At 39.1% G+C, this 25,056-nt stretch overlaps 4 protein-coding genes across 8 annotated transcripts; 2 read left to right on the forward strand and 2 right to left on the reverse strand.

The window, feature by feature from the left end:
- Positions 1–117: 117 nt before the first annotated feature.
- LOC122988031 (lymphocyte activation gene 3 protein-like) lies at positions 118–3,269 on the reverse strand. Its single transcript, XM_044360155.1, has 8 exons — positions 2,978–3,269; positions 2,715–2,835; positions 2,373–2,581; positions 1,703–1,966; positions 1,285–1,602; positions 933–1,190; positions 635–756; positions 118–216 (listed from the first exon to the last, which is right to left on the reverse strand). Exons 1-8 carry the CDS (start codon positions 3,024–3,026, stop codon positions 121–123), a joined length of 1,437 nt encoding a protein of 478 aa, XP_044216090.1. The 5' UTR covers positions 3,027–3,269; the 3' UTR covers positions 118–120.
- A 5,108-nt stretch (positions 3,270–8,377) lies between these two features.
- mrpl51 (mitochondrial ribosomal protein L51) lies at positions 8,378–11,453 on the forward strand. Its single transcript, XM_044360241.1, has 4 exons — positions 8,378–8,566; positions 8,769–8,871; positions 10,119–10,226; positions 10,796–11,453. Exons 2-4 carry the CDS (start codon positions 8,781–8,783, stop codon positions 10,990–10,992), a joined length of 396 nt encoding a protein of 131 aa, XP_044216176.1. The 5' UTR covers positions 8,378–8,566; positions 8,769–8,780; the 3' UTR covers positions 10,993–11,453.
- Positions 11,454–13,200: 1,747 nt separating this feature from the next.
- On the forward strand, positions 13,201–18,931 carry vamp1b (vesicle associated membrane protein 1b). The gene is made up of 6 exons (XM_044360243.1): positions 13,201–13,815; positions 13,925–14,015; positions 15,137–15,284; positions 15,669–15,827; positions 16,316–16,367; positions 16,893–18,931. Coding segments are annotated over exons 2-6 (378 nt in total). The 5' UTR covers positions 13,201–13,815; positions 13,925–14,013; the 3' UTR covers positions 16,910–18,931.
- A 3-nt stretch (positions 18,932–18,934) lies between these two features.
- Positions 18,935–25,023, reverse strand: tapbpl (TAP binding protein like). Of its 5 annotated transcripts, none has more exons than XM_044360181.1 (8): positions 24,885–25,023; positions 22,748–22,960; positions 22,380–22,649; positions 22,076–22,276; positions 21,110–21,277; positions 20,923–21,023; positions 20,370–20,595; positions 18,935–20,124 (listed from the first exon to the last, which is right to left on the reverse strand). In XM_044360181.1, the coding sequence occupies exons 1-8, from the start codon at positions 24,928–24,930 to the stop codon at positions 20,057–20,059; spliced, it is 1,293 nt and encodes a 430-aa protein (XP_044216116.1). In that variant the 5' UTR covers positions 24,931–25,023; the 3' UTR covers positions 18,935–20,056. The 5 variants fall into 5 exon arrangements, with proteins under 5 accessions (XP_044216116.1, XP_044216114.1, XP_044216117.1 ...); XM_044360179.1 differs by lacking the exon at positions 24,885–25,023 and adding an exon at positions 23,877–24,274 and having other exon boundaries at positions 22,748–22,945; XM_044360182.1 differs by lacking the exon at positions 24,885–25,023 and adding an exon at positions 23,751–24,274.
- Positions 25,024–25,056: the final 33 nt, after the last annotated feature.

Consider the following 25,056-nt stretch of genomic DNA (forward strand, 5'->3'; position numbering starts at 1 on the left):
ATATACTGTATTTATAAAAACCTGTGCAAAACAACTCCCAACTTATTGCAGGCTTGAAGAAAACACATCTCACTTGGGACAGTGAATACTTTCTTGCAATGCCTTTTCTTTAACATGTCTTTACTCTTTCACGTGGCTCCTCTCTCTCTCCTCACGCTCATTGGAGATGGTGTGAACAATCGTCTCCAGCGCAGGGTACTGAAAGATCCTTTTCCTCTGTGGATAAAAAAACCGAAAAGTTATTAAAATGAGCGACACAGTAAATGATGAATTAATTTACACATATATGTCGCTCAATTTTCATTTTTGTATTAATTTCTTTATTCTTATTTTTAATACCGATCTTCCATGTAACATGAGAAATCAGTTAATTAGATTTGGTCATTTCTTTCAGATGAAACTCATGCAAAGCGTTCTTTAGAATCAAGTGACTTATCTTGAAACAAAGACAATAATCTCCCTCATTTCAAGATTTTACATCTTGCATGGAAAAAAAAATATTAGTAAGAAATTTAGAAACTGAAATAATCCCATAAAACAGTTTTTTCTTTTTCTTCTTTTCCCCCCAAAAAATCTGAGTCTTAGTTTTTGAACAATGGTAATATTTGCGGTGCTGTGAACTACAGATTCTTACCCTTTGGTGGTTTTTGTACATCTGAGCCAGAATCAGCAGCAGAACAACGAGCAGGATGCTGAGACCGACCACTGCTGTGGTGTTGTGTGAGAGACCTGTTGATTTTTTTCCACTCAAACCACCTGTGGCAAAAAACCAGACGACCACAAAAAGACCACAAAAAAAGTCAGACGAAGGCTTATTTTGCATGTACATGTATCCCTGAGTGTTTTTGCTGTCGATATGATGGTATATTTTGACAGCGTTAATTTGTGACATTATCACACAGCATTAATAGAAAAAATAGGAGAGAACTTACTCATCATTTGAACGTTGTATGTTACGTTTCCCAAAATGCCTTCTTTCCCATAGAAACGACATGCCCATTCGCCCCAGTTCTCATCTGACACCTTGCCGATGCTAAGAGTCTTTCCATTCTGGATGGACTCAACTGACTGGGTGCCATTGAGGTCATAGGTCACATGAACCCACTCATACTCGGTGACTTCGCTTTCGTCGGTCAGTTGGCAGGTCAGCGTCATTGAGGCTTTTTTCTTTGATGGGGTTGTGCTGTCAACTGATAGAAAAAAAGAAAATGTAATTAAATGTTTATGGCAAAAAATAAAAATTTGATTTTCACACAAACATAAACTGAAACATCATGAGCTTACTTTTGGCAACAACGAGCTGCATATATCGAGTCAGTCTTTGTTCTCCGATGGTCCCAGAGCATCTGTATTTGCCCTCATCCCCAAACCCAACCTCTTCCACACTGGCAGACCTGTCCCAGGGCACCTGAGAGGACAGGAAGGATTGGGAGAAGGAGGGAGGAAGGTGGTCGGGGGCAGGATTAAAAAGATAGCTGGCTTTCAGTTTCTCCCAGAGTGGTTCTGAGGCTTTTAAACCATGGCTGAACACACAGGGGAGTGTGACTGCAGACCCCATGGCAGCATACACCTTTTTGTTGTCTTTGGGTGGTTGGATGATTCCTGTGAGAGAAAGAAGAGAGTTTAAGATACATATTTAAACCAAAAGCTCCACATCTTACAACAATTCAACCTTCTAAATTTCCTTTTCTGAATATCTCACCTTTAACAGACAGAGATGCTGAAGCTCGCCCCTCTTTGCCCTTAGAGTACACAACACAAGTCCAGTTTCCTGTCAGTTTCATAGTTGCCTTTTCCTTCACAACATTTTTAGGGATGACTACTCTTTGTGAGGTGATGCGAGTCTGAGACACAAATGGGCTATTGTTCAATTTCCACTGCACGCTGTCTTCCGAAGGCCCAGGAGTCACATTACAGGTGATTGTAACATCGTTCCCTGTAGTGGGAACCGCTGGGGAGACCGATACTGTGGAGGATGAAGGCGAGGATGAGATTACTGACATTCAATAGACCCACAGTTCATAGATATGTTTGTACAACATTTTTTTAAATTCTTTATCAATTGTTAAAATCTGCTTTTATTTGAAACCAAAATATTCTCAATCAGGACATTTATTTGAAGAAATTTCTACCCGGTCAAACATTAAATCTCAATATAAACTGAATAGTACAAGTCTAACACCAGCACATCATCCAAATTTGATCAAATTACTATGAGTCTTTACATGCTTGATCAACACTCAATCAATATCCTATTACGTTGAATCGTGTCCACTGATTTAGCAAATTAAGTTGCTACAGTGCAGTGAACAAACCCACTATAGACATTAAATCTTCTGGGATTGTAAGGCTGTGTATAAGTTGTTTCTTACCTTTGATGACTCTAAGCATGACCACATTTTCAAAAAGGTGGTCTCTGTGTTGCACTTGGCAGGTGTAAATGCCTCCATCCGCCTCTCTCACATTGTTGATTTGCAGGCTGTAATCGCCTCTTTCGAACTGGGAGTGGGGGCATCGTACGCGGTGGGACCAAATGGCGCCCCAGTAGTGCAGGCCACTCTTTTGCCTCCTCCAAACAGTGCTGTGAATGGAAGGAAGGTGTTTATTTTGAAGTTAAGGAATGGGATAGATGGGGAAACATGGGAGACAGAGAGATAGAGCAGAGAGGGAAAAGGACATGGACAAGTGAGGAGGAGAATAAAAAAGTGTCTTACCCTTTGTTGGCTTGACTCCAGACGATGGCAGGGGGAAAGGGGGATGAAGAGTCGCTTTTACAGGGTAGAATAGCCTGAGAGCCTGCTTCAACAAGCACCTCGGTTACCTCACATTGAGCTCCTAAAGAAGAAACACACACAAAAAAATCATTTCAGAAAGAAAGTATGTAACCATAGCTTGTAAAATATCTAGGCATCAACAGTAATATACATTTCAATGCCAAGAGATTAAAAAAAAAAATAAAGATTTTGTGTTAATTTACCTGTCATAAGAAAGGTAATCAGCCCAAAGATGAAATACGTCAGAAGCATTTTTGTTGGTTTTGGCTACTGTTTCAATTTATCTAGAAAGGGCTCTTTTTCCACCCTGTAAAATCTTTCTTTCTCTTTGCTTGATGTGTTCTCTGATGTGTTTTTGTGAGATGGGGCTGATGAGGTATATATGGGCCCGTGGGTGTTCACAGAGGCGGAGGGTGGAGTGTTTGGTAGTTCCTCTGCTGATCATGTGACTTCAGCTACAAGACAGGCTTTGATGCGGTTTGTCTTTGTCAGCCTGGAAACTGTAAGACAGAGATGTAAACAAGGGGACCCACTTCCTCCCCCGGATTCTCTCTTATACATTCTGTTTCCCTCTTCACATCAAATATGTTAAAATATGTAACATTATACAATTTGCAAGCCAAAATATACATGGCTGGATAAAATATCTTGTATGGGACCATGAATGCTGGTGTCTACTGAAATACATTATTGGGGCTTGAAGTGAAGCCTCTGTTCAGAAATGATTTTGTGCCAAAATAGCAGTAAACTATATTAAAATTATTCCCACACACTTCAGTGAATATTACTTGTTTACAAATCAGTTCAGTGTCATTTACGGAAGCCCTAGTTGTTGCTTTGAAACTGAGATGGCAAAACTGTAACGCCAAACCACCCGTCATTCCTTCGTCACTGCCAGTCAGTTGCATTCACAACTGCTGGTTAACTCAGTTCTCACTATCATCACCAGTATGAGAAAGAGGACATTTAGTAATTCAGTTATTTTGTTCTCATGGATATTCATGAAAGTGAATCATCATCTCCATTCTCGCTTTCTTTATGTTCCTTTTCGTCAGTTCTTATAGCGCCGCTTCCACAGTAGAAATGGGTCTACGCTGTCAGTCAAACACTTGTTTATTATTGTTTTAGCATTTAGAGATTAGAAGTTGAGTGTAACGCGATTATAATTTACATTCATATAAGCAGAAGTTAATAGAGACATGTCTTTTCATTTTTACTGAACTTTATCTAATTAGACAGCTGAAGCAAGCTGAGCTCTGTCTATGTGTTTTCAATATAAATTGACATAACTTACCTTACTGTTATAACTAGTTGTTTACTTTTGATGTCTGATTTTAGTTTTGTAAAAAGTTAAATTCTCAATACTCATTCATGCAATTTCAGTAAAGCACCTTGCTAGGCCGATGCAAGAAGTGGAATATACAGTATCTACTAGACTTACACAAGGTCAAAGACTCAAGGGTTCAATTCATTCATCCATATGAGGGCATAGGGGACCAACACGGCACTTTTTTTAATTGAGAGGGCACCCAATTCTCTACTTCAGTATGTAAGACTTAAGGGAACCCTAAATTGCACTTTTTCCTTTTTTTTTTTTTTTTTTTGATCACTAGAAGGTCACCCATACAGAGCCTCCAGCTCACAGCATGACAACAGCATCATAGCACACTGTATTACATCATCTTCATTTAAAGGGCACATCATGTTTTCTCATTTTTGGGGGTTCTTACAAAGGGGGTTTTTCACAAATTCTTCCACTGAAAGGGAACCATGATGGCACTTCATTCAAGATTGTCACATATAGAGGCCTTTTATGGGCTTTTCATTTGATTTACCCATAACTAGACAGTCATTACAGAACTTTGGTGTTCTTTCTCCTTTGTGCGGACAACTTAGAGGGCATTTTATCATACTGTGGGGACACTTTAGAGGGCATTTTGAGCCAGAATACTGTATGCATGAGTATGTTTTTAATTTCCATTTAGTCTCTGGTTATCTACCTCTTTTGTGATGTGTGACATGCTACTTTTTTCTAGTTGATCTTTTCAGCACACCTGCTTGTAATGAAGCACTAATTAAGGGTGTTGTCCTTGAAGACAAAGATTTGGGTTTTTGGTAAAACATTATAAGACTCTCATTTGAGGCAAATATTTGCTCATGGCAGAGAGAAAAAAGTTCTTAGATTTAACATTTTTCTAGAGAGAAAATTCAGGATAGATAAAAAGATTAGATAGATAGATAGATAGATAGATAGATAGATAGATAGATAGATAGATAGATAGATAGATAGATAGATAGATAGATAGATAGATAGATAGATAGATAGATAGATAGATAGATAGATAGATAGATAGATAGATAGATAGATAGATAGATAGACACATGAGAACGTGTGGGTGAAACCACAGAGCTGTTTTTCTTTATCTTGTGGAGACATTTTCCCTGGTAGAGGCTACCAGCCATGTGTCTGCTGCTGGCTGAGTGATACTGTAAGTTTAAAGTCTTTTCATCTTGTCACCTCATTCACCCCGAACTTCCTACTCACATCAAAAGCTGCCACAGCCTTCAAATTTAAATCAGTGAAATAAACTTCCAGATACAGTTTGTCAAAAAGGCCACAGTGTAAAGACTCTCACATCTTGTGTTGCTGTGAAGCTCATTAAGTGTTGGGAGCATGTGTGTGTCACTCAGTGTGGGGTCATCTTTCCTAGAGCTGATGTTTAGTCACCCCCACTGCATCTGAATATTGGGTGAGAGCACTGTGAAGGAAAATGCCCCTCATGTGGAAACAATTGAGCTTTGAGCTTGTAGGAAGGCAGGTGAAGATTATGTTAATAAGGATGAGCTTGGAAAATAGTCAAATCAGATTTCTTCAGTAGAAGTTGAGGAACTGAGTAGTTTGTTCCTGCGTCAAGCTCTTGCTGTGTTATCTCTGCTTCTCTTAGTCACAGCTTTTCTTCTCTAATCTGGAATCGGCATTTAACTTTACCAAGCAATACAATTATCTGAATTATTGTAAACACTGTTTACTGTGGTTTAACTTTAGTGATGCGATTATATCATGGTACTGTAAACTGTATGTGTAAGTGATGATATGTAATGTTCCACTTATGTGTTACTGGCAGAGGAAGCAGAGCACAGATAAAAAAAAAAAAGCTGCTCTGCTGAGAAAATGTATAATTTTGTCATGTCAGCTTTTTATTGAGCGCTATGAGGTTGGGAGTCATGACTGGAACCTAACTCTATCTGTGATGCAAAGACTAAGCGAATGATTCATGTTTGTTTCTTTATGGTGAAAAATAATGCATCCTAATCTTTCCGTGCACGTACAAACAGATCTTTATTATATATGTTCATTGTGGATCCAAAGTATTTTGCACATATAAAAATAAAGTTAAAAGTCAAACATTTCTTGCAGCAAATTTAGGCTTCAGACACACACTGCTCACTTACAGTAACAGTGTTTCTCTGCACAGCCTGTTGCAGTGTAAAAGCTCAATGGAACCTATCTAATGTTTAATAATGTTTTGTCTGGTTTAAATTTCCACTCTGACGTCTTACCAAGAATGAAATATAGACAAGTTTAACTGCACTTGTTTCTTTGAAAATGACAAAATATTCCATCCAGTGCTTTTGAACAGTAAGACTGAAAGTAGTATCAGAGTGTGGTGTGTCTCTACGTGTGTGTGTGTGTGTGTGTGTGTGTGTGTGTGTGTGTGTGTGTGTGTGTGTATGTATGTGTGAGAGAGAGAGAGAGAGAGAGAGAGAGAGAGAGAGAGAGAGAGAGAAAGAGAGAAAGAGAAAGAAAAAAAAGAAAAAGAGTAAATAACCTGGATGTCTGCAGGTTTTCATGTTTTCATTCCAACAAGAGGTTTAGCAGCTGATCTAAAACTGATCAGCAAAATGTCAGCCCTTCTCTGAAATACATTACAACTAGGTTAGATGGGGAAAAAAGTTTTTTAGTATTAGCTTATGGCTACAACTGATGATCATTTTCATTACAGATTAATCTGCCAATTACTTTCTCAATTAACCTGGTCAATAAACTATCCACTTCTATCCCACTGCAGCAGGAAATTTGTCTTTGTTTCACCATTGAGAACAACAGCATAATAAAAATTAAGAAAAAATAATGAAGACACAAGGTCATAAGGTCAAACATCAACAGTACAGCAATATATTTTGTGTGAATCTGTTACACAGTTTAAAATGTTAATGGATTCCTCCAACATGGGGATATTCTTGTGCTGTTTGTTCATTAAATTAATTCATTTGGGACAAAGGATCCTTTATGTATCTTTTTTGTTCAACCACAGGTGTCCTATAACGTCGTCTAGAAGGCATTAACTCAAATTCAGAATAGAGGGACGTTCAGTTTTTACTTATAAACTTATAAATAGTTCAGATAAACTTTCTGAAGATGGATTAACTGAATAATTGATTGTTTAAGCTTTACGTACATTTTATTGTGGTTTACTCACCTTTCAACCTTTTACACTCTTAGTGAAAAAAACTGCAATTGGATGTAAATGACCTAATCCAAACTTGGACTCCTGAGACTTCTATGTAATGCATTTATTGAGTGGATTTGCTTCTACACATAAGTAATACATAAGGGATGATATTGTACATGTGCAAACCATTACTGAAACATAACCTAGAATTTGCAATTTATTGTTCCACCTAGCTTGTGGTTTACCTTGATTGAAGCGACAGGAGATAGATTTTAGTCTCTAGTATGCGTCAAGCTCCAAAAACACTGGATCCTACATTCCCCATGATGTAACTCAAACCTATCCCAGTCCCAGACCCCCATGTCATCATATTATTTTTTTTAAAAAACATCAGAAAGGTCCCTCCAGAATCACAGAGGACATTATACAAATGTTTTCACAGGTTGAGTAGCGCTCCTCTTGACAAGCAAACTGATCTTGTTGTGTATAATCGGTGTAGTGGCCATTTAAACTTACATTGATCCCCACTATATATAGTATTACTCTAGAACAGAAATTAGATGATTAACGATTAGACGACTGTCAGAAAATGCAACAGTTTTGATAGTGGATTGATCGTTTAATTATTTCTTAAGAAAAATTCCAACTCAACAATGCCAACAAATTTACTGGCACCAGCTTCTCAAAGGTGAATATTTGCTTGTTTCCCATGATAGTAATCTCAACATCTGTGGGTTTTTGGATGTTAGTCAGACAGAGCGAGTCATCCGAATATGTTAAATTGGGCACCAGGGAATAAAGATGTGGTTCTATGGTGGAAATGTGCGATTTATCAGATTATGTACCCAAATGATATGGAGTAAACCTGGGCTTTTGTGGGCCCCTGGGAGCCTGGAAATTACCCGTTGGTAATCCAGCCTTTCATATGCTAAATACAAAGATCTGGCCTCTGTCAGTGAAGTAGACATATTTTGGGCCATAGAGTTGTCTGAATGAATTAATATGTTTGGCTATTTTAACTTTACAAAAAAAGATGACCCATGGTACATTTCCATTCATTTGATTTATTTGGTCCTCCGCCACCTCCCTCTACTGGGTGAAAAATGTCATGAAAAGATGCAAACAATTGTTTTTGCGCTGCTCTAACGAGAATACGGTACCGGCGCTTTGCATTATGGGATACAGAGTAAGATGGAAGCGGTCACAGGGAGCATGTTGAGGCGTCAATAACACATATTTTTAAATGAAACATACCCACCCGAGGCTTTAATTAACCAATCGTTGTGATAATAACAAAGGACTCAACTGGCACCAGACCGCTTTTAGACGTGGAAACAGGTAATATTCACAATACTGACTTTGATGTAACGTGCTAGCTAAAGCTAAAGCTAAAGCTAAGGGTCAATGAAAGATCTTTGAGACAGCAAGAAGCAACTGAATTGTGTGATGGAAGCAATAAAACAACCCACAGATTAACAACCCAGTTTAGTTTATACTGAATATCTTTCATCTGAAGTAATAAGTCCGTGTTTTATCTTAGTAAATTCCGGACATGTCTGTACTGGGAGGTTTACTGGGAGCTGGAGCCTCCTTCTGTCGGTCTGCTGGGACTCTGCTGCACACTGTCAGGACCATTTCTACTGGTGAGTACTGGTGGCACTGGTTTCAGGGACTAATTCAAAGACTTTACTGTCTGAACTCCAGCAGCAATATCCCTTTTATGTCTAGTTTGCATGCTTTTGTTTTTCATGTTGATGATGCACTTTCACCACAGGATTGAGATATGATGACATATAATAAGACTATAACGATTATTATCATTATCGATTAATCTGTCGATTATCTTCTCGATTATTCAACTAGTTGTTTGGTCCATAAAATGTCTTAAATTGGTGAAACATTTTGATCACTATTTCCTAAAGTCCAAGATGACAACCTCAAATGTCTTGATTTGTCCACAACTCAAATATATTCTGTTTATCGTTGTAGACGACTTAAAAACAGAAAATGTGTTCATTTAAAAAGCTGGAACCAGAGAATTTGGACTCCAAAAGAACCAAAAATGACTCCAAATGATAAATTGATTTTTAAATCAATCAATCAATCAATCAAATAAAACTTTGCTTTCCATATATTCTGTAAAACACTTACAGCAAGGATCTTTTGCCCATGGTCTTAAATGAAAACAACATTCAAGATGTCCAATGTTTAAATAAAATCTTAAAATATATAAAATATTCAAAGCTCAATTGTTAAATTAAATTGCAATATGAAGCATGATACTTTCCTCTTTTAAACATGGTAATGAATGAAACAACATCCTGTGTCCACATCATCACAACTTGATAACTTACAAACATGAACACACGACTTGTCCTGCAGCTTAGTTTGTTGAACGAGCCACAAAACTAACATTCACCGCTAATGTCAGTTAGCAGGTAGAAGGCTAATTACCTGCTCAGCTGCGGCACATTAAACATCGTGTAAACATACCTGCAGATGTCACTACGGACCTGTTAAATGCTGGTTTGGTCATCGCTCTTTAAAATCCCTGTTAGCGACATGTTGTCTGTCCATGACTTGCACTTACAGCAATTTGTTGAAGTTGTCATGAATGAGACATTCAATTTTGCAATTAATCCACGGTTCACATACGTGCCGAACCGTGGGGGGGGGGCGATACATACGGATCACGGCTCAACTACGATCCGTTGCACCACTATCATGTACACATAAAACGTGTTGTACACTGTCAAAAGCTTGTTTCTATCTGAACTTATTTGCAGCTTCCTCCACATCTTAGCAGCATGTTTTTAGGGTCTTATATAATAAATATATTATATGTTCAAGGGATACTCAATACTGACTTGAAACAACATGTTGTCTTCAGGTACATGCTGCCAGATCAGGATGCATGCCATCCCACAGCTGAAAAAAGTGGACAGGTGGACTGAGAAGAGGAGCATGTATGGAGTTTATGATAACATAGGAATCTTAGGTAAGTGTTTAACTGTTTAATTTTAATATCGATTGGGTTGAATGAAGACAGTTTTTGGTTTGCTGTCTAATAAAACCATATGTTCTATGCAACTATGAATTCAAATTTTTCCCTTGATTAGTTAACTTATTAAGTTTTCTTGTTGGTGACAGAAGGAACAAAAGTCCTGAATAATGTCATAATCTGAGTTACTAGACTAAGGTTTTATAGAAATGGCCTGAGTTGAGAATCGGTTAGCGTAACACGAATAAAACTGCAGAATAAATTTGCAGGATGCAGTTTGAAGAGTCAAGTCAATAATTTAATATTTGGTTAGCCCAATTTCACAAAATTGCCTCGGGGCAACACAGACTGTACAGCAATACAGCGTCCTCTGTCATTAGACCCTCAATTCGAATGAGGAAAAATATCCTAAAAATTTACTAGTTCTAAATAAATTCAAGACCACTTTCTGGATCAGATGATGCTTTGCTGAGTTTATGACATTTAATACACGTTTGCTCGCTTTTCTCTTGTCTTTCTGGCACATATTCGGTGCAGAAACTGATCTCCTCGCTTTGTGTCTACAGGGGATTTCAAAGCTCATCCCAAAGACCTCATTGTGGCCCCCTGCTGGCTGAAGGCTTTCAAAGGTAATGAACTGCAGCGTCTAATCAGGAAGAAGAAGATGGTGGGAGACAGAATGATGACTCTGGACAGACACAACTTGGAGAAGAGGATCCGCTTCCTCTACAGACGCTTCAACCGCACCGGCAAACACCGCTAACATCGTCGACCAAACCGCACTGGCAAATACATCAGACCAGCCAATAAGGACTGTTGGAGTCTAGTGATGTGATTTCATGCTGTCACTCTGTATATTGCCTTTTTTGTAAGTTATATGAAAAAAGAGAAGTGGTTTATGTGTTAAGAAGTAGCATACATCATGTACCTTCTTTTATTGATTGTTTTTGACCCCATTAACAACTGATTTTCCTGATCAACACAAACAAAATGATATAAAAGCCTGAAAATACATTTTAAGACTTGACTGGAAAAGATGCCGTCTTTGGTTCCTTAGATCTCATACAGCAAAGAGCTGGACTTCTTTGTTCTGATCAAATGCTTTGATGATCTTGCCAGAGAATGTCAGAATAGAGAGCGACCCACTGGGAGATCAAAGGTCAGAGATGGAGCTCAGTATGAGAGGAGCCATTTAAAATAATGAATAAAGGGTGATTTTGCTAATGTGTTGTGCAAGAATGAATTGTGTTAATGCTTGACTTTGTTCTTAAAGTCGTTGACACCATTTAAAAGGCATTACTTTGTTCATTCATATTTTTTCCTGTATGAAGTCATACATTATATCAGCAAAAGTATGTGATTATTGTATGAGTGAATGAATGTTGTATAATTTCAAAGCCATTATAAGCTGACCGATAATGGATTTTTTGAGGCCGATATTGATATCAATATTCTGGCTGATAGTAAATTTTTAAAAACAATCTTGATTTGGAGCCCTAAGATTAACTTTAAAAAAAAAAAAAAATTGTAATGTCTAAATGACCACAAACCTTGGTTTGGCATTTCTTTACTGCAGTTTCTTGTTACTAATCGGCAGACACACACTGATATATCTGCAAGAAGATGATAACAGCTGATTTACAGCTCTGACTCTAACAGGCATTAATATGCTGCTGGAACCAATGATTAGGCCTATTTTCAGTAAAAAGTAATTGATAATTTTCTCAATTACTCATTTAGTCTATAAAATTGTCAGCCCAAAGTGACATCTTCAGATATCTTGTTTTGTCTGAGTAATGCTCCATATCTCAAATATATTTATTGTACAATTATATATGACAGAAAAAAGCAGCAAATCTTCATATTTGAGAAGCTGGAACCTGATATTTTTTCTTAAAAAATTACTTATGATTCGATTATCAGTATATTTGTTGATTTATTCGATTCTGCCGATCAACTAATCGTTGCAGGTCTATAGAAACGGCCTCCACTCTGCTGGGAAGGCCTTCCACAAGGCTGTTGGCAGGCCAGTCAACTTCTTACACACCAAACTGGGAAACAATCTCTTTATGGACATCACCAAAAAGAAAAAGGCCTGTACCATTGCCTGAAAGAGCGGTTCCCACCCTGCAAGATTAATCTGAGAGGTGATGAAATGATAAAAAGAAAGGGAAAAAAATCTATCTGCTAAATGAATTTTTTTCCCCCTTAGATTTGCTTTTTAAAAATGTGAAATACAGGATAGTTATACCTCTTCAGGTATATAACCATTATTATTATTTATCAACTACTTTAAGGATCCAGCACCCAGTTTTCACGGTATTATCGTGGACGTGTTGTATCTTATTTATTATTTTATGTAACCATTATTCAAATAAGACAGATCTAAGAGAAGAACATCACTCTACTTGCAACTAAAACAAACTGTGACAAAGCACTGTGAGTGGATATTGCTTCAATTTAAAGGGTTACAAACCAAAAAGGTTGGGAGCCACTGATCTAAAATTGTATGTAGCATTAAGATTTTCTAATTGGAAAATAAGGTACCAAACCCAAAGCACAATACAACAAAATAAAGTGGGTGTCCACATACTTTTGGCAATATAGTGTCATGTTTTCCCCTCCACAACTGAAAAGCATCACATTTTTAATGTTTTCCACGTTAATTCCTCTCCTTAAACACCCACAGAGTAAAAAAAATCAAAATGGAAGAAGACCCTCCTAGAAATTAAACAGGAGGTATTGCAAAGGCAAAAATGTGATGCAAGAGCAGGTGGAGGAGGGAATTGGGAGAATCCCAGGCCAGGAGGAAACAGTCGAGTCAACACTCTGTAGGCATCCACTGTACCGCAGTGTCGTCCTGCCGCCCTATCCGACACAGAGCTGCAGTACTGCAAAGTGTGAGGGGAGCAAGAGAGAGGAGGAGGAGGAGGAGGAGGAGGGGGGGGAGGGGTACCGCACTGTCGTTACGAGTCCAAGTGGAGAAGGCAGGGAGAGAGACGCATTATTGCAGCAGCCTACAGTGCCATAACACTTTCACGGACGGAACTACCGCACTTCACGCAAGACGCACGTCAGTCTGCACAGAGAGAGAGAGAGAGAGAGAGAGAGAGAGAGAGAGAGAGAGAGAGAGAGAGAAGAGAGAGAGAGGTGGAGACAGAAATCAAACAGAGACAACAGAATTTTCATGACTGGACTTTTTCCCCTTCAATTTTTGAAATTGCACGCATTTGCCAGTAGCTTTTTTTTTTTTTTTAAGAAGAGGCAACTCAGCCAGCCAGCCAATCAGCGCTGCGCCTCAGCATCCAGGAGCAGCATCACTTGGAGCAGCTGGACGCAGACCCGCAGGAATCTAAACATGCGTGGATTTCTCCTGAATGGATTATAATCAAGAAGTACTTTGCTCTTAAGGCTGCTCTCTCTTCTCTCTTCACGTCCAGCTCTCCGGTCCCGTCACACAGTGAATTATCACCCGACCCCCCTACTACGTGTCTCGGTATTGCGGTACTTTGCTGACGACTTGCAGTATAAATGCATCGCTAGAAGATCGGCTCCACTGCGCCAAGACCCTCCGCCTCAGTTTACTGTTAGCGCGGCACTTTAATCACTTTGCTAATTGAAAATTTGGACTTTGGTTTGGACCTATACATTCTCGTCTCTTTCTGTGTGTGATCCTGCTGTTGTTTTTTCTTTAGTGCTGTACTTCAGACCCTCCCTCTCCTGCCTCTCAGCCCGTCTCCCCTCCTCCGCTGCCCGTGAGTCAGTTCAAACAGCTGCATAGAAGATGTGAGTATTAATGCGGTTTTTTTTACTGCACTCTTTTCACAACAACATCATTTAAAATATCTATTGAAATGCTTTGGATAAATATGTATTTAAATTAATATGTGGGGTTTTTTTTCATGCGGGGGTCGAGAACTGAACTGATTTATTTAAGCTTGATGGATTTTGCTGACGCAAGTAAAATTTTCCGACACAGCATCACTAAATTATGTATTCAAGGGTTGACTGCTGTTACTCTAAGGCTTCATGTAGAATTAAATCGAGCTTTTAAAGATGATTTTACATCATAGATAGTTAAAAATAGTTTATTACAAAACACATTGTGGATCAGAGGGTTTTAGGGACTTTGGAGTCATCATCTGCGAGTGAAACATGAATGTCAAATGACCGATTGTTCATCCTTTTTCATTAAGACCTAATGCTGAATTACCTGGACTGTATTTTGTGTTAAACTGTCCAGGAGGCTGAGTCAGTGGCTTCTCCCCATGATCAGCTTGTTTGCTCAGTTTTAAACCTTCTGCACCCATTCCCTCTCCCCCTCCTGCTGGATTAACCCTTTCTTCCCTTCACTCCTCTCCTTCAGCTTGAGCTCCTCATTTTAAACTCTCTCTCTCTCTCTCTCTCTCCAGCTTTAGCTTTTCTTCTCAGTACCACCCAACTCTCTGTAATCCATCACAAGAACACCCCCTCCCCCTTTTTTCTCACCAGCATCCTCTCTCCCATCATTCTTTTTCTTACATTTCTCCCCATGCCTCTTCTTTTCTCTTATTTTCTTTCTTCGCATACCATTTTCTTAGTCTCGTCCTATTCTGCACTCATTCTTTGCTCATTTCCTTCCTCTTTTCTGCCCCTTCACATTCTAGTTTCTGCATTCCTCACCACTTTTTTGTACATATGCATTTTTTTCTTCTTCGGCATGTGTGATTTCTCCACTCTGGCCTAATTATTCCTCTGTATCTGGTGAATGAACTTAATTTACTCCTCCAATTAAAAAAGCTTATACAAAGCCTTTTTTCCCCCCTTTTCAGTATAAAGTGAAGTACTCTCTTCATGTTGTAAATAAGGATCAGTTATCAGAATATCAAAGGTTCTCCTTTGCTCCTCTTCCTCCTGCTTCTTCTCAGGTCTGCCCCAGATGCTGCTGCTCCAGGTGGAGCCCCCGGTGCTCCAGGAGCCCCCGGTGCAGATGGAGCTCCAGCCGGTGGACCTCCCGCCCCACCCAATACCTCCAGCAACCGCAGGCTACAGCAGACACAGGCCCAAGTTGAGGAGGTGAGGTAGAGCGGGCCAGACTAAGACATTGGCCCAGAATTTGATTTTACTTGCAGTGCGTCAAGAGTATTAACGCAGCTGGAATAGAAACACTCGTCAGTATTTGAGTAATGCAGTATTTGGACATCTGCGCACTTTGCTTATTCCTGTCCAGGGACAAGCTAGCATCTAAAAATGCTGTGTTGTTGCTTTTTCTGGTAAAAAAAAAAAAAAGTCTGGTCTTCTTATTATATAACAAATAGGATGTGACTGCTTTTCTATTTTCATTTGTTATATATACCTTTAGAAACCCCTCCGTCCCCTTCTTTAGCTATGCATGTCGTGCTTCATCTCTCCTCCTCAACAATGCCAAATGCTTTCTCATCCTCGCTTTTTGTGAGCTAGGTGGTGGATATCATGAGGGTGAATGTGGACAAGGTTTTGGAAAGGGACCAGAAGCTTTCAGAGCTGGATGACAGAGCGGACGCTCTCCAAGCCGGAGCCTCCCAGTTTGAAAGCTGTGCAGCCAAGCTAAAGAACAAGTACTGGTGGAAGAACTGCAAGGTGGGCATATTAATCTGGGTCCATTAACCAGATTGTTTTCACTGAAATAAACTCATAATGCAATGCAAGTCTGAATTAACAATATGCCTGTTAGTGTGTGGTGCAGTTCACAGTGATAGTGACAATTTGAATTGTGTATCAAATCCATAGTGCTTTTAATTTAATGCACTGATCAACCGCTCGAGCTGAGGTGCGCTGAGGCAAACACGCAGTGTCTGTTCTGGAAATGCCGTCATCTTGCTCTCCACACACTAATCTGCTAATGAGCTGCTGTGGAGGCCTGAACAGATGCTCTGAGGAAAATGGGAAATGTTATTGTAGAGTTTTCACTACTGATTCGGAAATACTACAGAGATTGAATAACCTCAGTACAACAAATGATACTCAGATCTTTTCTTTTCTGTTTTTATGTATTGAACTTAATGCATAAACACATTGTAGCTTAAAGTCGAGGACGAACCATTATAGTAAAAGTTTTCTCTTTACAGATGATGATCATGATGGGCATCATTGGAGTCATTGTGGTTGGAATAATATTCTGTAAGTAGATAGATTCATCTCCATCCTAATATAAAGATTGTCTGGTTTACTGATAACTGACAGATAAGTTGTTTTTTTCAACAGATAAGCTTATTTTAAAAAGTAGATTATTATTAAGCGTTTGCTATGGCTTTTCTCTTAGCAGCAGAGAAAAGGACATTGTAAATAGCTCTGATATGTCAGTATACATTAGTGTTGATGCTGTTAATTTTACAGGAATATATGATACAAAGATGGTTCTTCTGATTTTGTGGCAGGTGTAAGACAGCACCAACATAATATTTGTATTTCTGCTTTAAGAAGCCCACATCTGCCTGTGTCTGATTTGTCAATTATTCATGATTTCGAATTACACTAAATAATTTATATAATGTCAATTTTATCTGTTCTTTATTTTTTAAAAACACACATGTAAACACTATAAAAAGGAGAGCTCAGTGTGTTCTCTGCCTGTTTTATTTTAAGACTATGGTGCATTGCTGGAGCCATTAGACTAATGACTCTCCCTCTCTCCTTCATTCGCAGTATACTTCTTCTACTGAGCAACAGAGATGGATATGGACTTGAGAAAGATATGAGAGGGAAGAGAGAGAAGAGAAAAAATAAATCCAAACGCCACTCCTCCCCTTTTATCCATCCTCTCCTCCCTCTCTTCACACAGTCTTCCATCAAACCATCTTGCACTTATACATGACAGTAGTGTTTATAGGTGTCTCTGCTCTTTGTCCCCCTTTCCCTCCCTTCTTGTTGCTTTCTTCCACTGTTTTGGTGTAAAGTCTTACTCACTCTCTCCTGTCTCTGCACCTCATGTATTATTGAAGGACGCAGCAGGCAGAGTGAAAGAGGAAGAAAGAAAGGGAAAGAGGGGGAGAGAAAACCCTTGTGACACAGGAACACGTTGGGCTAGGCCCACTGAGCGGAGCTACGGTGGGAGAGACAAAGGTGGTGCGGGTGTGTGCAGGAAGATCGAACAAGAGTTTGCAGTCCTTTCTATCCCAGACACACCAAAGCTTGTTCATATTACCTTTTTTGAGAGTCCTACATTTGTAAATTGATACTAACACACTCCTTCTGTCACAACTGCTGCCATCATTGCTTCTTACTAACACAAAGTCATGATAGATTAAGATTATGGTAATTTTTGTTGTATGCGCGTGTGTGTATTTGTGACCCAAAGTATTGTAGCCAGTAGCTTTTTCCCAGTTTAGCTGATGGGCTTTTTATTAGTAATTCTTTCTTTTCCTTTCCTGCCTAACTGTCTCTCGCGTAGTCTCTTATTTCTGCAACACTCAATAATGACATTGACAAGAAAAAAAAACATGGAAAAGGAAAAGAGACTGTGTGAGAGTATAAGGGAAGGAAAAAGTGATTCAGGGAAAGGTAGTAAGAGCATTGTAACATTTATTTTTCCTGTATAAATAAGTGAAATTTAATTCTGGACTGATAAGCAATTATTGATGAAGTAGTTCTATAACTGTGCTTACTTTATACCTGGGTTTTTGTACTACAGGTTGTGGCATAGTGGTAGTGTTATGCTTAGTGGCGTAGTATTATGCACAGCAAGAAAAACAGACAAGCAGCCACTAACAGACAATCTACTGTACACACAAGCTGACCAGAGGAAGGTCTCTTAACTCTGACTTGGACAGAGTCACAGCCATAGACAGATGAATGTGTAGAGTCACATTTCAAACAGGTACAAATGTCCACTGGTGTTGAGAGCTGTTCTGACAAAGGGTTTGTTTGTTTGATCGTCGTTTAAGTTGACCTGATCTTCAAAAAGCAGGAAAAAGGGAGAAAAGAGACAATTTGGAACCGCAGAGCCACCTGGCCCTCCCTTTCCCCCCTCACTCACATAAAAACAGACTCACTCATCACCTGCAGTACGGTAAAGGCCAAAATGAGGTGTTTGTTTCTTCCTTGCATGGCAAACGGTGTCCATAGTTTTGCCTATTTGTGTGACCTGTGTATCTGCCATTTCTGAATCTAACTGCCGATTGTACATTTTCTTTTGTTAGTGGTTTTAAGGACCTGTGTATAATGTCTTTCTGATCTGATAATTACTGCTTATGCAATGCAATGATGCTCAAGAGTTTGCCAAATTTTGTTGAATTTAGTTGCTTTTGAGAGAAAAATAATATTCAGAGACTGCAAACAATTGCTTCTATAGTGAACTGTTAAAAACAAGTAGGATTGTATGAGTTGAATCATAGTACATATCTGTCAGATTAATATGCTCCTGAAAAAGCGTTTATAAATTCTTTCAGATTTTTTGGGGGGTTGTTGGATATAACTGAAAAGCTCATTTTCCTCTCTTGTTGATCAAATTGTGAAAATATGATCCAACCTAATGTGCAAAATGCATTTATGCATAATTGTAGCTGTTAATCAAAATTATCAGATGATATTGTGCAACAATATTATTTGGTAATTAACACATGAGATATGCCAACATGTTTTGTGATTTACAACCTGAAAATGCAGTAAGAGATGCAACTAGGTTTGCAAAAACAAATGCATGCTTACCACTTTTGCTGATGCCAATAAAGAAATCATCAATAGAACTGTATGCTGACCTTTGTTGTATTTTATTAACATAATGGGCCAATTCAGACCTTGTTTACAAATGTTTATCCACAGTCTACTCCACTGGTGCACTTCAGCTTCATCATGCCAACATACAGATTATGATTCTGACAAAAATTTTCTGTTTTTTTTTAAAGAGAAAGTCTGTGATTTATCTACAACAAAGCTTAAATCAGTTGAAAAAAAAAAGAAATGTACTAATATTGGGAGACAAAATCCTTCATTGTGAAATGAAAAGTACAATATCTACACCACACACAAAAAGATAACAAGGCATACAGTGTAAGCTACATTTAAAATAGCGTCAGTAAGAACCAAATGAAAACAGTATGACAAATAAGTCCTCTCGTGCAAAAATAAACTTACAATGCTTTAAACCAAGACACTAATTAACAGTATACCAGTGGTAATAGAGCTAGCAAACAAACGAGTGCATGGCCCAATTTTCCACTCTATTCTGATGAGTGGAACAAATAAACCCACATTAACTCTCAGTGCACACACAGTAGCATTATGAACAGTTCAAGACCTGCATAACTTAATCCAGTCAGAATCAGACCCACAGTCTCATGTTTTATTGTTACTCGCTCTGTTGCTGTATAACTGCTAATTTCAGTTGTATTTGTTATTCTTGTAGTGCAAGATTTATGCAACTCTGTAGACTTCTGATGGGTAATTAATAGTAAAACATGGACAGGAAAGCAACACTTCAAATTCAAGAAAACAATAATCATTTACTGACCATACATTACTGATGTATGTCTCAGATTATCAATATTTTCAGTACCATTGATTTAATATTTGCATTCAAATAAAATTTGTGTGATTATGCAAAGTCTGAAGAAGGAAACAAGAAACAAGCTCCAAACTTGTATAGTGCAACTTTACCCCTGACAACACTCAACAACAACTTAATAAAGCACATAAATTATATAGCTAAAAACTGAAATACAGTTATAATCTACAGACATAAGTTTGTATTTTCCAGCTCAGCTAGAAGTAAGAAGTAAGAAATCAGTAATCCAAGAGTGACATAATCATTATAACATAAACTTTGTGGGCTCAGTTTCAGATCTGGATGACCTACTAGAACATCTACTAATCTATTTCATGACCTGGTAGAAGAAAAGCACAGTGATGACCAAGAAGCCCAGAACCCACCAATAGGAATCTGTAGAGTGAAAGACAGAGAGAACAGGATTTGTAGAAAGATATACAGTATACTGAATGTAATCAATACAATCAACAATCTTCAGGCAAAAAAAATATTTTTATCTAAAAAATAAACATGATGATTATTACTGTTTCTAAAAAAATGTGGTATTTTAAGATTTCTATATCTTTAACAACACTTAGGTATGTTTCCCTTCAGCAAAGCTATACTTTTGACATTTCACAACAGCCACACATAAATACCTGGTTCAGGACTTTCTACCAGCACACTGATAGAGAGAGGAGCGTCCAGGGCAGGGTGAGACACCTTGCAAGTAATTTTAGTTCCAGGGGAGATGTTGGAGGGCACAGTGAGGTGAGATGACAGAGAGTAACTCCCGTCGCCATGCTGCCGATGGCTGGACAGAGAGCCCTGGTCTTTAAAAAGAGTGGGTTCTGAGTCTGTAGGAGAGAGGGATAACCACTCCATCTGAAAGGTGGAAGAGAGAGGAGGATTATGAGCTGTGACGCATGTTTCTTCACTAGATTAGTGTGCCGCCAGCACAGTTACTTCAAGGTTTACTTAAATGCATTTAGTCAAAATCCAACCAAATAAACATCTGACCTGGTGGCTAATGTCTAATAGATTTACATACTGTATTTGTCATCTCTACTTGTATGATCCACTCAAGCTTTGTGATATTTTAAGACACTTAATAACTATTTTCCTGTGAGATTTGTGTTTTGCTAATCCATTTAATGGCATGGCAGGGATAACATAGCAGGCTGTACTAGTTAACAGCTACATTAAACAGACCTGAGCATCCAGTGGGTAGTATTTACTGCAGTGGCAGCTCAGTGTCTGAGGTGACGACTTCAAAACCAACTTCTCCTCTGAGAGTGAAACACTGGGCGGTTCTGAAAAGAAGAGCAACAGAGGAAGAATTGGAAGATGTGCCATAGATTTTTTCTGCATTGAGAAATCAGTTTAGGATGGCACTTACGAATAATATGGAGTTGAATGACCTGCTGGGCATGGAAATGGCCTATACTGACTGTGCAGATGTAGGTCCCCTCATCCATAACCTTTAGCTTGGTCAGAGTCGCAGAGGCGTCACCTTCACTAACAACCAGGGCAGCATCGATGCTCGAGCCTCTCCTCTCAGCATTCACTGAAGACAGAAAACGAGACAGGAAATGACAAAATAATCTTAACTCAAAGTCAACGTACTTGCTTGTTCTGGAGCTTTCAGCCATACAGAGACAGGATTGTGTTATCTGGGATGGTTACTGTGCTCCTCATGTCCTTTCTATTTGTGTCTTTGTACTTTTTTGTATTTGTGTCTCTATTTTTGTGCTATTTTATGAAGTTAAGCCTACATAGCTTCAGAGCTTGTGGTCTAACATAACAATCCACCGAATCAAATGTTTAAAATGAACACATCTGGATTACCCATGTATCATAAGTTTTAGAGGACTCATAGAGATATTGATTGAACTGATATCTTGAAGATGTCAGGAACTAGAAATCATTGCTATGAAGATCATGATCAAATTCACAATCAAATCTCTATCTCTATCTTTGTTACTATTTAATCCATTTGGTAATATGATGGTACAATAGCAAGTTAATTTGTGGCAAACATTTGAAACTACACATTTATAAATGTCTTTACTTCCCCTGACACATTATACTAATGGTTTACTTATTTGTATTTTCTAAAACGTCTTTTGTGATGGTAACATTTGCCAAAATTGTCCACAAAAACCTCATTAAAAATGAGCATTTAGAGTCCATTTGCAGTTATTTGTTCATAAACTGCAAAGCCACTGAAGCCAAGTTGTGCTAATGTACCATCCTCCACACCATCACTACCATCTCCTCAAACTACTACCCACCTCCTTCAATCCTCCTAAAGACCCTGGATACAACTGTAAAGCCCAAGCACACCTCTTGACACAGCACTTACCCACTGTGCTCCCCTCTAAATCATCCAGTCGTGTCTTCATCTCAAGCACTTTCCGTCCTTTTCCTCTATGCTGCAATCTCCACTCAATGCCCACTTCCTGCGCTAGGGGTGTCTCCTGCTGCTTGAAGCCACAGTTGAGGAGAACATCACCTCTCAGAGGGGCAGATACAGACTTTACCGGGGTAAACACCAGGAATATCACTGAAGAGACAGAAAGCAAAGGTAACGGCAGAGGAAGAGTATTGAAACAAAGTAGACCTTTTAAGTCATTCCTCTGAGATGGGATTTTAAATCTGGATCTCACCCTCAGTTGGCAGAGTTCCCGACTGGCTAAGAGGCAGGCTCAGTTTGTTTTGTATCAGGGTTGACTGGTCCCTCTCTAGCGTCAAAGTCCGCAGAATCATTGAGGTGCTGAAATCAACTCCTTCCACATTAAGGGACACCATAAAATAGGCTGGTTCTGAACCTTCCTGGGAGCCACGAGGAGAGTAACGGCTTATTTCACACATCACCTCCTGCTCATTGCAGTCCGCGTGGAGCAACACGTCTGCCTTGGGGATGTCCGGTGATGACACTGCCACAAATGGAGGGGAGAGTATGAGCGGAGAAGTTCAACACAGGTTGTTCTTACATTACACCAAACTTTTATACGTTGACAAGGCAGGAAAAAACCTTTGGCTTCAAACAGGATGGCATCTGGATCAACGATCGAGGGCGGGACAAATGGCGTGAGCGCCTCAAGGGATTCGTCAGGAGCCACTGCAACATCTCTCAAGACAAGAGTGGCTGGAGTCCGGGTAAAGTGAGAGCCTCCTCCCATTCCACCCAGTCCAACTCCCTCCTCCACCAGGGCGCAAGACAGCACCACATCTGCAACCCCATTAGCTGTGACACAAGGGGGTTGATAACAAATTAAAAAAGACTTCTTAAAAAGGTTAACATACAATCTTAATTAAAATGTTATCTTTTTACTATTCACAGGAATGTTGTGGAGGTTAACCACCTTTAACTTACTGAAAAGTCAACTCATAACAGTAGACTGCTATTAAACTGAAATGAAATACAGCTCTGTTATCTCCTAATCATGTCTTGAAAGCTTCCTGGACAAAACTATGTAATTTGATTCAAATGAGTCAGAGTTCTGAGACTTATTTTCATTTAGTTGTGTGTTATTTATTTAAAAACTTTGTTCTACATATACCTGCTGCACTAAAAGACTCTAGGATAGACTAGATTAAAAGTTAATTTGATTCAATGTGAGTGGAAGTGTAAAGAATGAACACTGTCCCCATTTACCTACAGTATAAAAGAGACACATTACAGTCTTTCCAGGGAACTTCAAAGTAAATTATTAGGAATTGCACAGACCAGTAAAATAAAGCATTACCGAAATAATGCTTCTATTAAATGAATATGTCTGATCTTGATAGTCAACTGAAGGTAAATGTATTTGCACAATAATTGTTCAGTGCTGCATCAATACTGCTTACCAGAAACGCACGCCATGAAGTATCCAAACAAAATCACTTCAATCATCATCATCATCATCATGAATCACGAATCACGAATGTTTTTATAACTTAAAAATTGAGTAACGTTAAAACAGGATGAAGTGAAATAACTACGAGAGCACACAAACACAAACGGACTTTCACTTTTGATTTCAACAACTCACGGCAGCTCATTGTGTTGCGACACGCTTAGTATTTTTAACCATTTTCCCCAACTCATCGAAAAGGCACAACAGCCATACATCTATAGCCTAAATATTATCTAACAGTTAACTCTTGAGATAGTATACTCCTGTGCCGTAGGTGTCTCGCTGCTGGGCGCATGCGCGTGGTAATGCAGCAGCAGGGGAGAGAAAGTGAAAGTGAGCAGAGCATGACTGTATCATGGATATATAAAGAGAACTGGATACAGCATCGGAGGCGGGGCCCCGTTCATTCCTATGAAAGTTGCTCAGTGGCGCCATGAGTGGCGCATGAAGCCAAAAAGGTTCAACAACTTCCGCATTGCTTCCGCATCTGTGCGGCCCATAGAGCGAGCGCAGTAATGACTTTCGCCGGCCGAGTCGGATACTTCCGGTTTAGCCCTCCAGCTAACTTGAATGGGGATGAAATAATTCAATCGTGCAGCTCTTCGAGGCTTTTGAAATGTGATCGGACCAAATGGATCAAATTATGATAGTGAGACAAGTCATTTCGCTGGGGTTGTGACGCTCAAAAAATGTATCCGTTGATTTACAGACGTCTCTTTCACAATGTAAGTCTATGGGAAAAAGTCGTCTTGGGTCATTGTGCATCACGTGACGTTACACGGTTTGGACGATGTTAAATTTGCTTCAAAGCCCGGCGCTCTTCCTGTATCCAGTTCTCTTTATACATCCATGGAGCAGAGAGAACCGTCCAATGACAGAGCAGCAGGGAGCAGGTCATGGGTCACTATGGAAACAAGCGCCAACGTTCCTCTTTCACTAAAATCACATGGTAAAATCGTTTTTTTTTTATACTCCAAGAAAGGGTTTATTTGTATTTATTAGACTGAATCAGCTAGGAGTTTAGTTGATGTACGAATTAATGATGATTAATTCTTAGAGGAAAAGTTAGACATTTTTGAAAAATATACTTATTCGCTTTCTTGCCAAGAGCCTATAAGCTAACGTTAGCTAGGTAAAATGAGCTTGATAACACTCTGAGTTTAGTTTAATGCTAGCCCCATTTGGGACTGTCTCATCCAATTTGTCTTTTCACTTGTAAAACCGAAAAAATATTGTTTGAAAACACCTCTGACAAAGCTTAAATCTCACCTTTTTGTTGCCCATCCAAGTAGGTTTTCAAGTGCAGCGTCTTCATCACCTCATTCTGGTGCTAAACCGGGCATATTAACAACCCCATGGAGATGGAGCACCCACTGGTAGGCTGACTCACGACCACACAGTTGCAGTGGGTAAGTTAAGCTTAGCATAAAGGCAGGAAACA

Source organism: Thunnus albacares, chromosome 8 (assembly GCF_914725855.1).
Source record: "Thunnus albacares chromosome 8, fThuAlb1.1, whole genome shotgun sequence".
NCBI lineage: Eukaryota > Metazoa > Chordata > Actinopteri > Scombriformes > Scombridae > Thunnus > Thunnus albacares.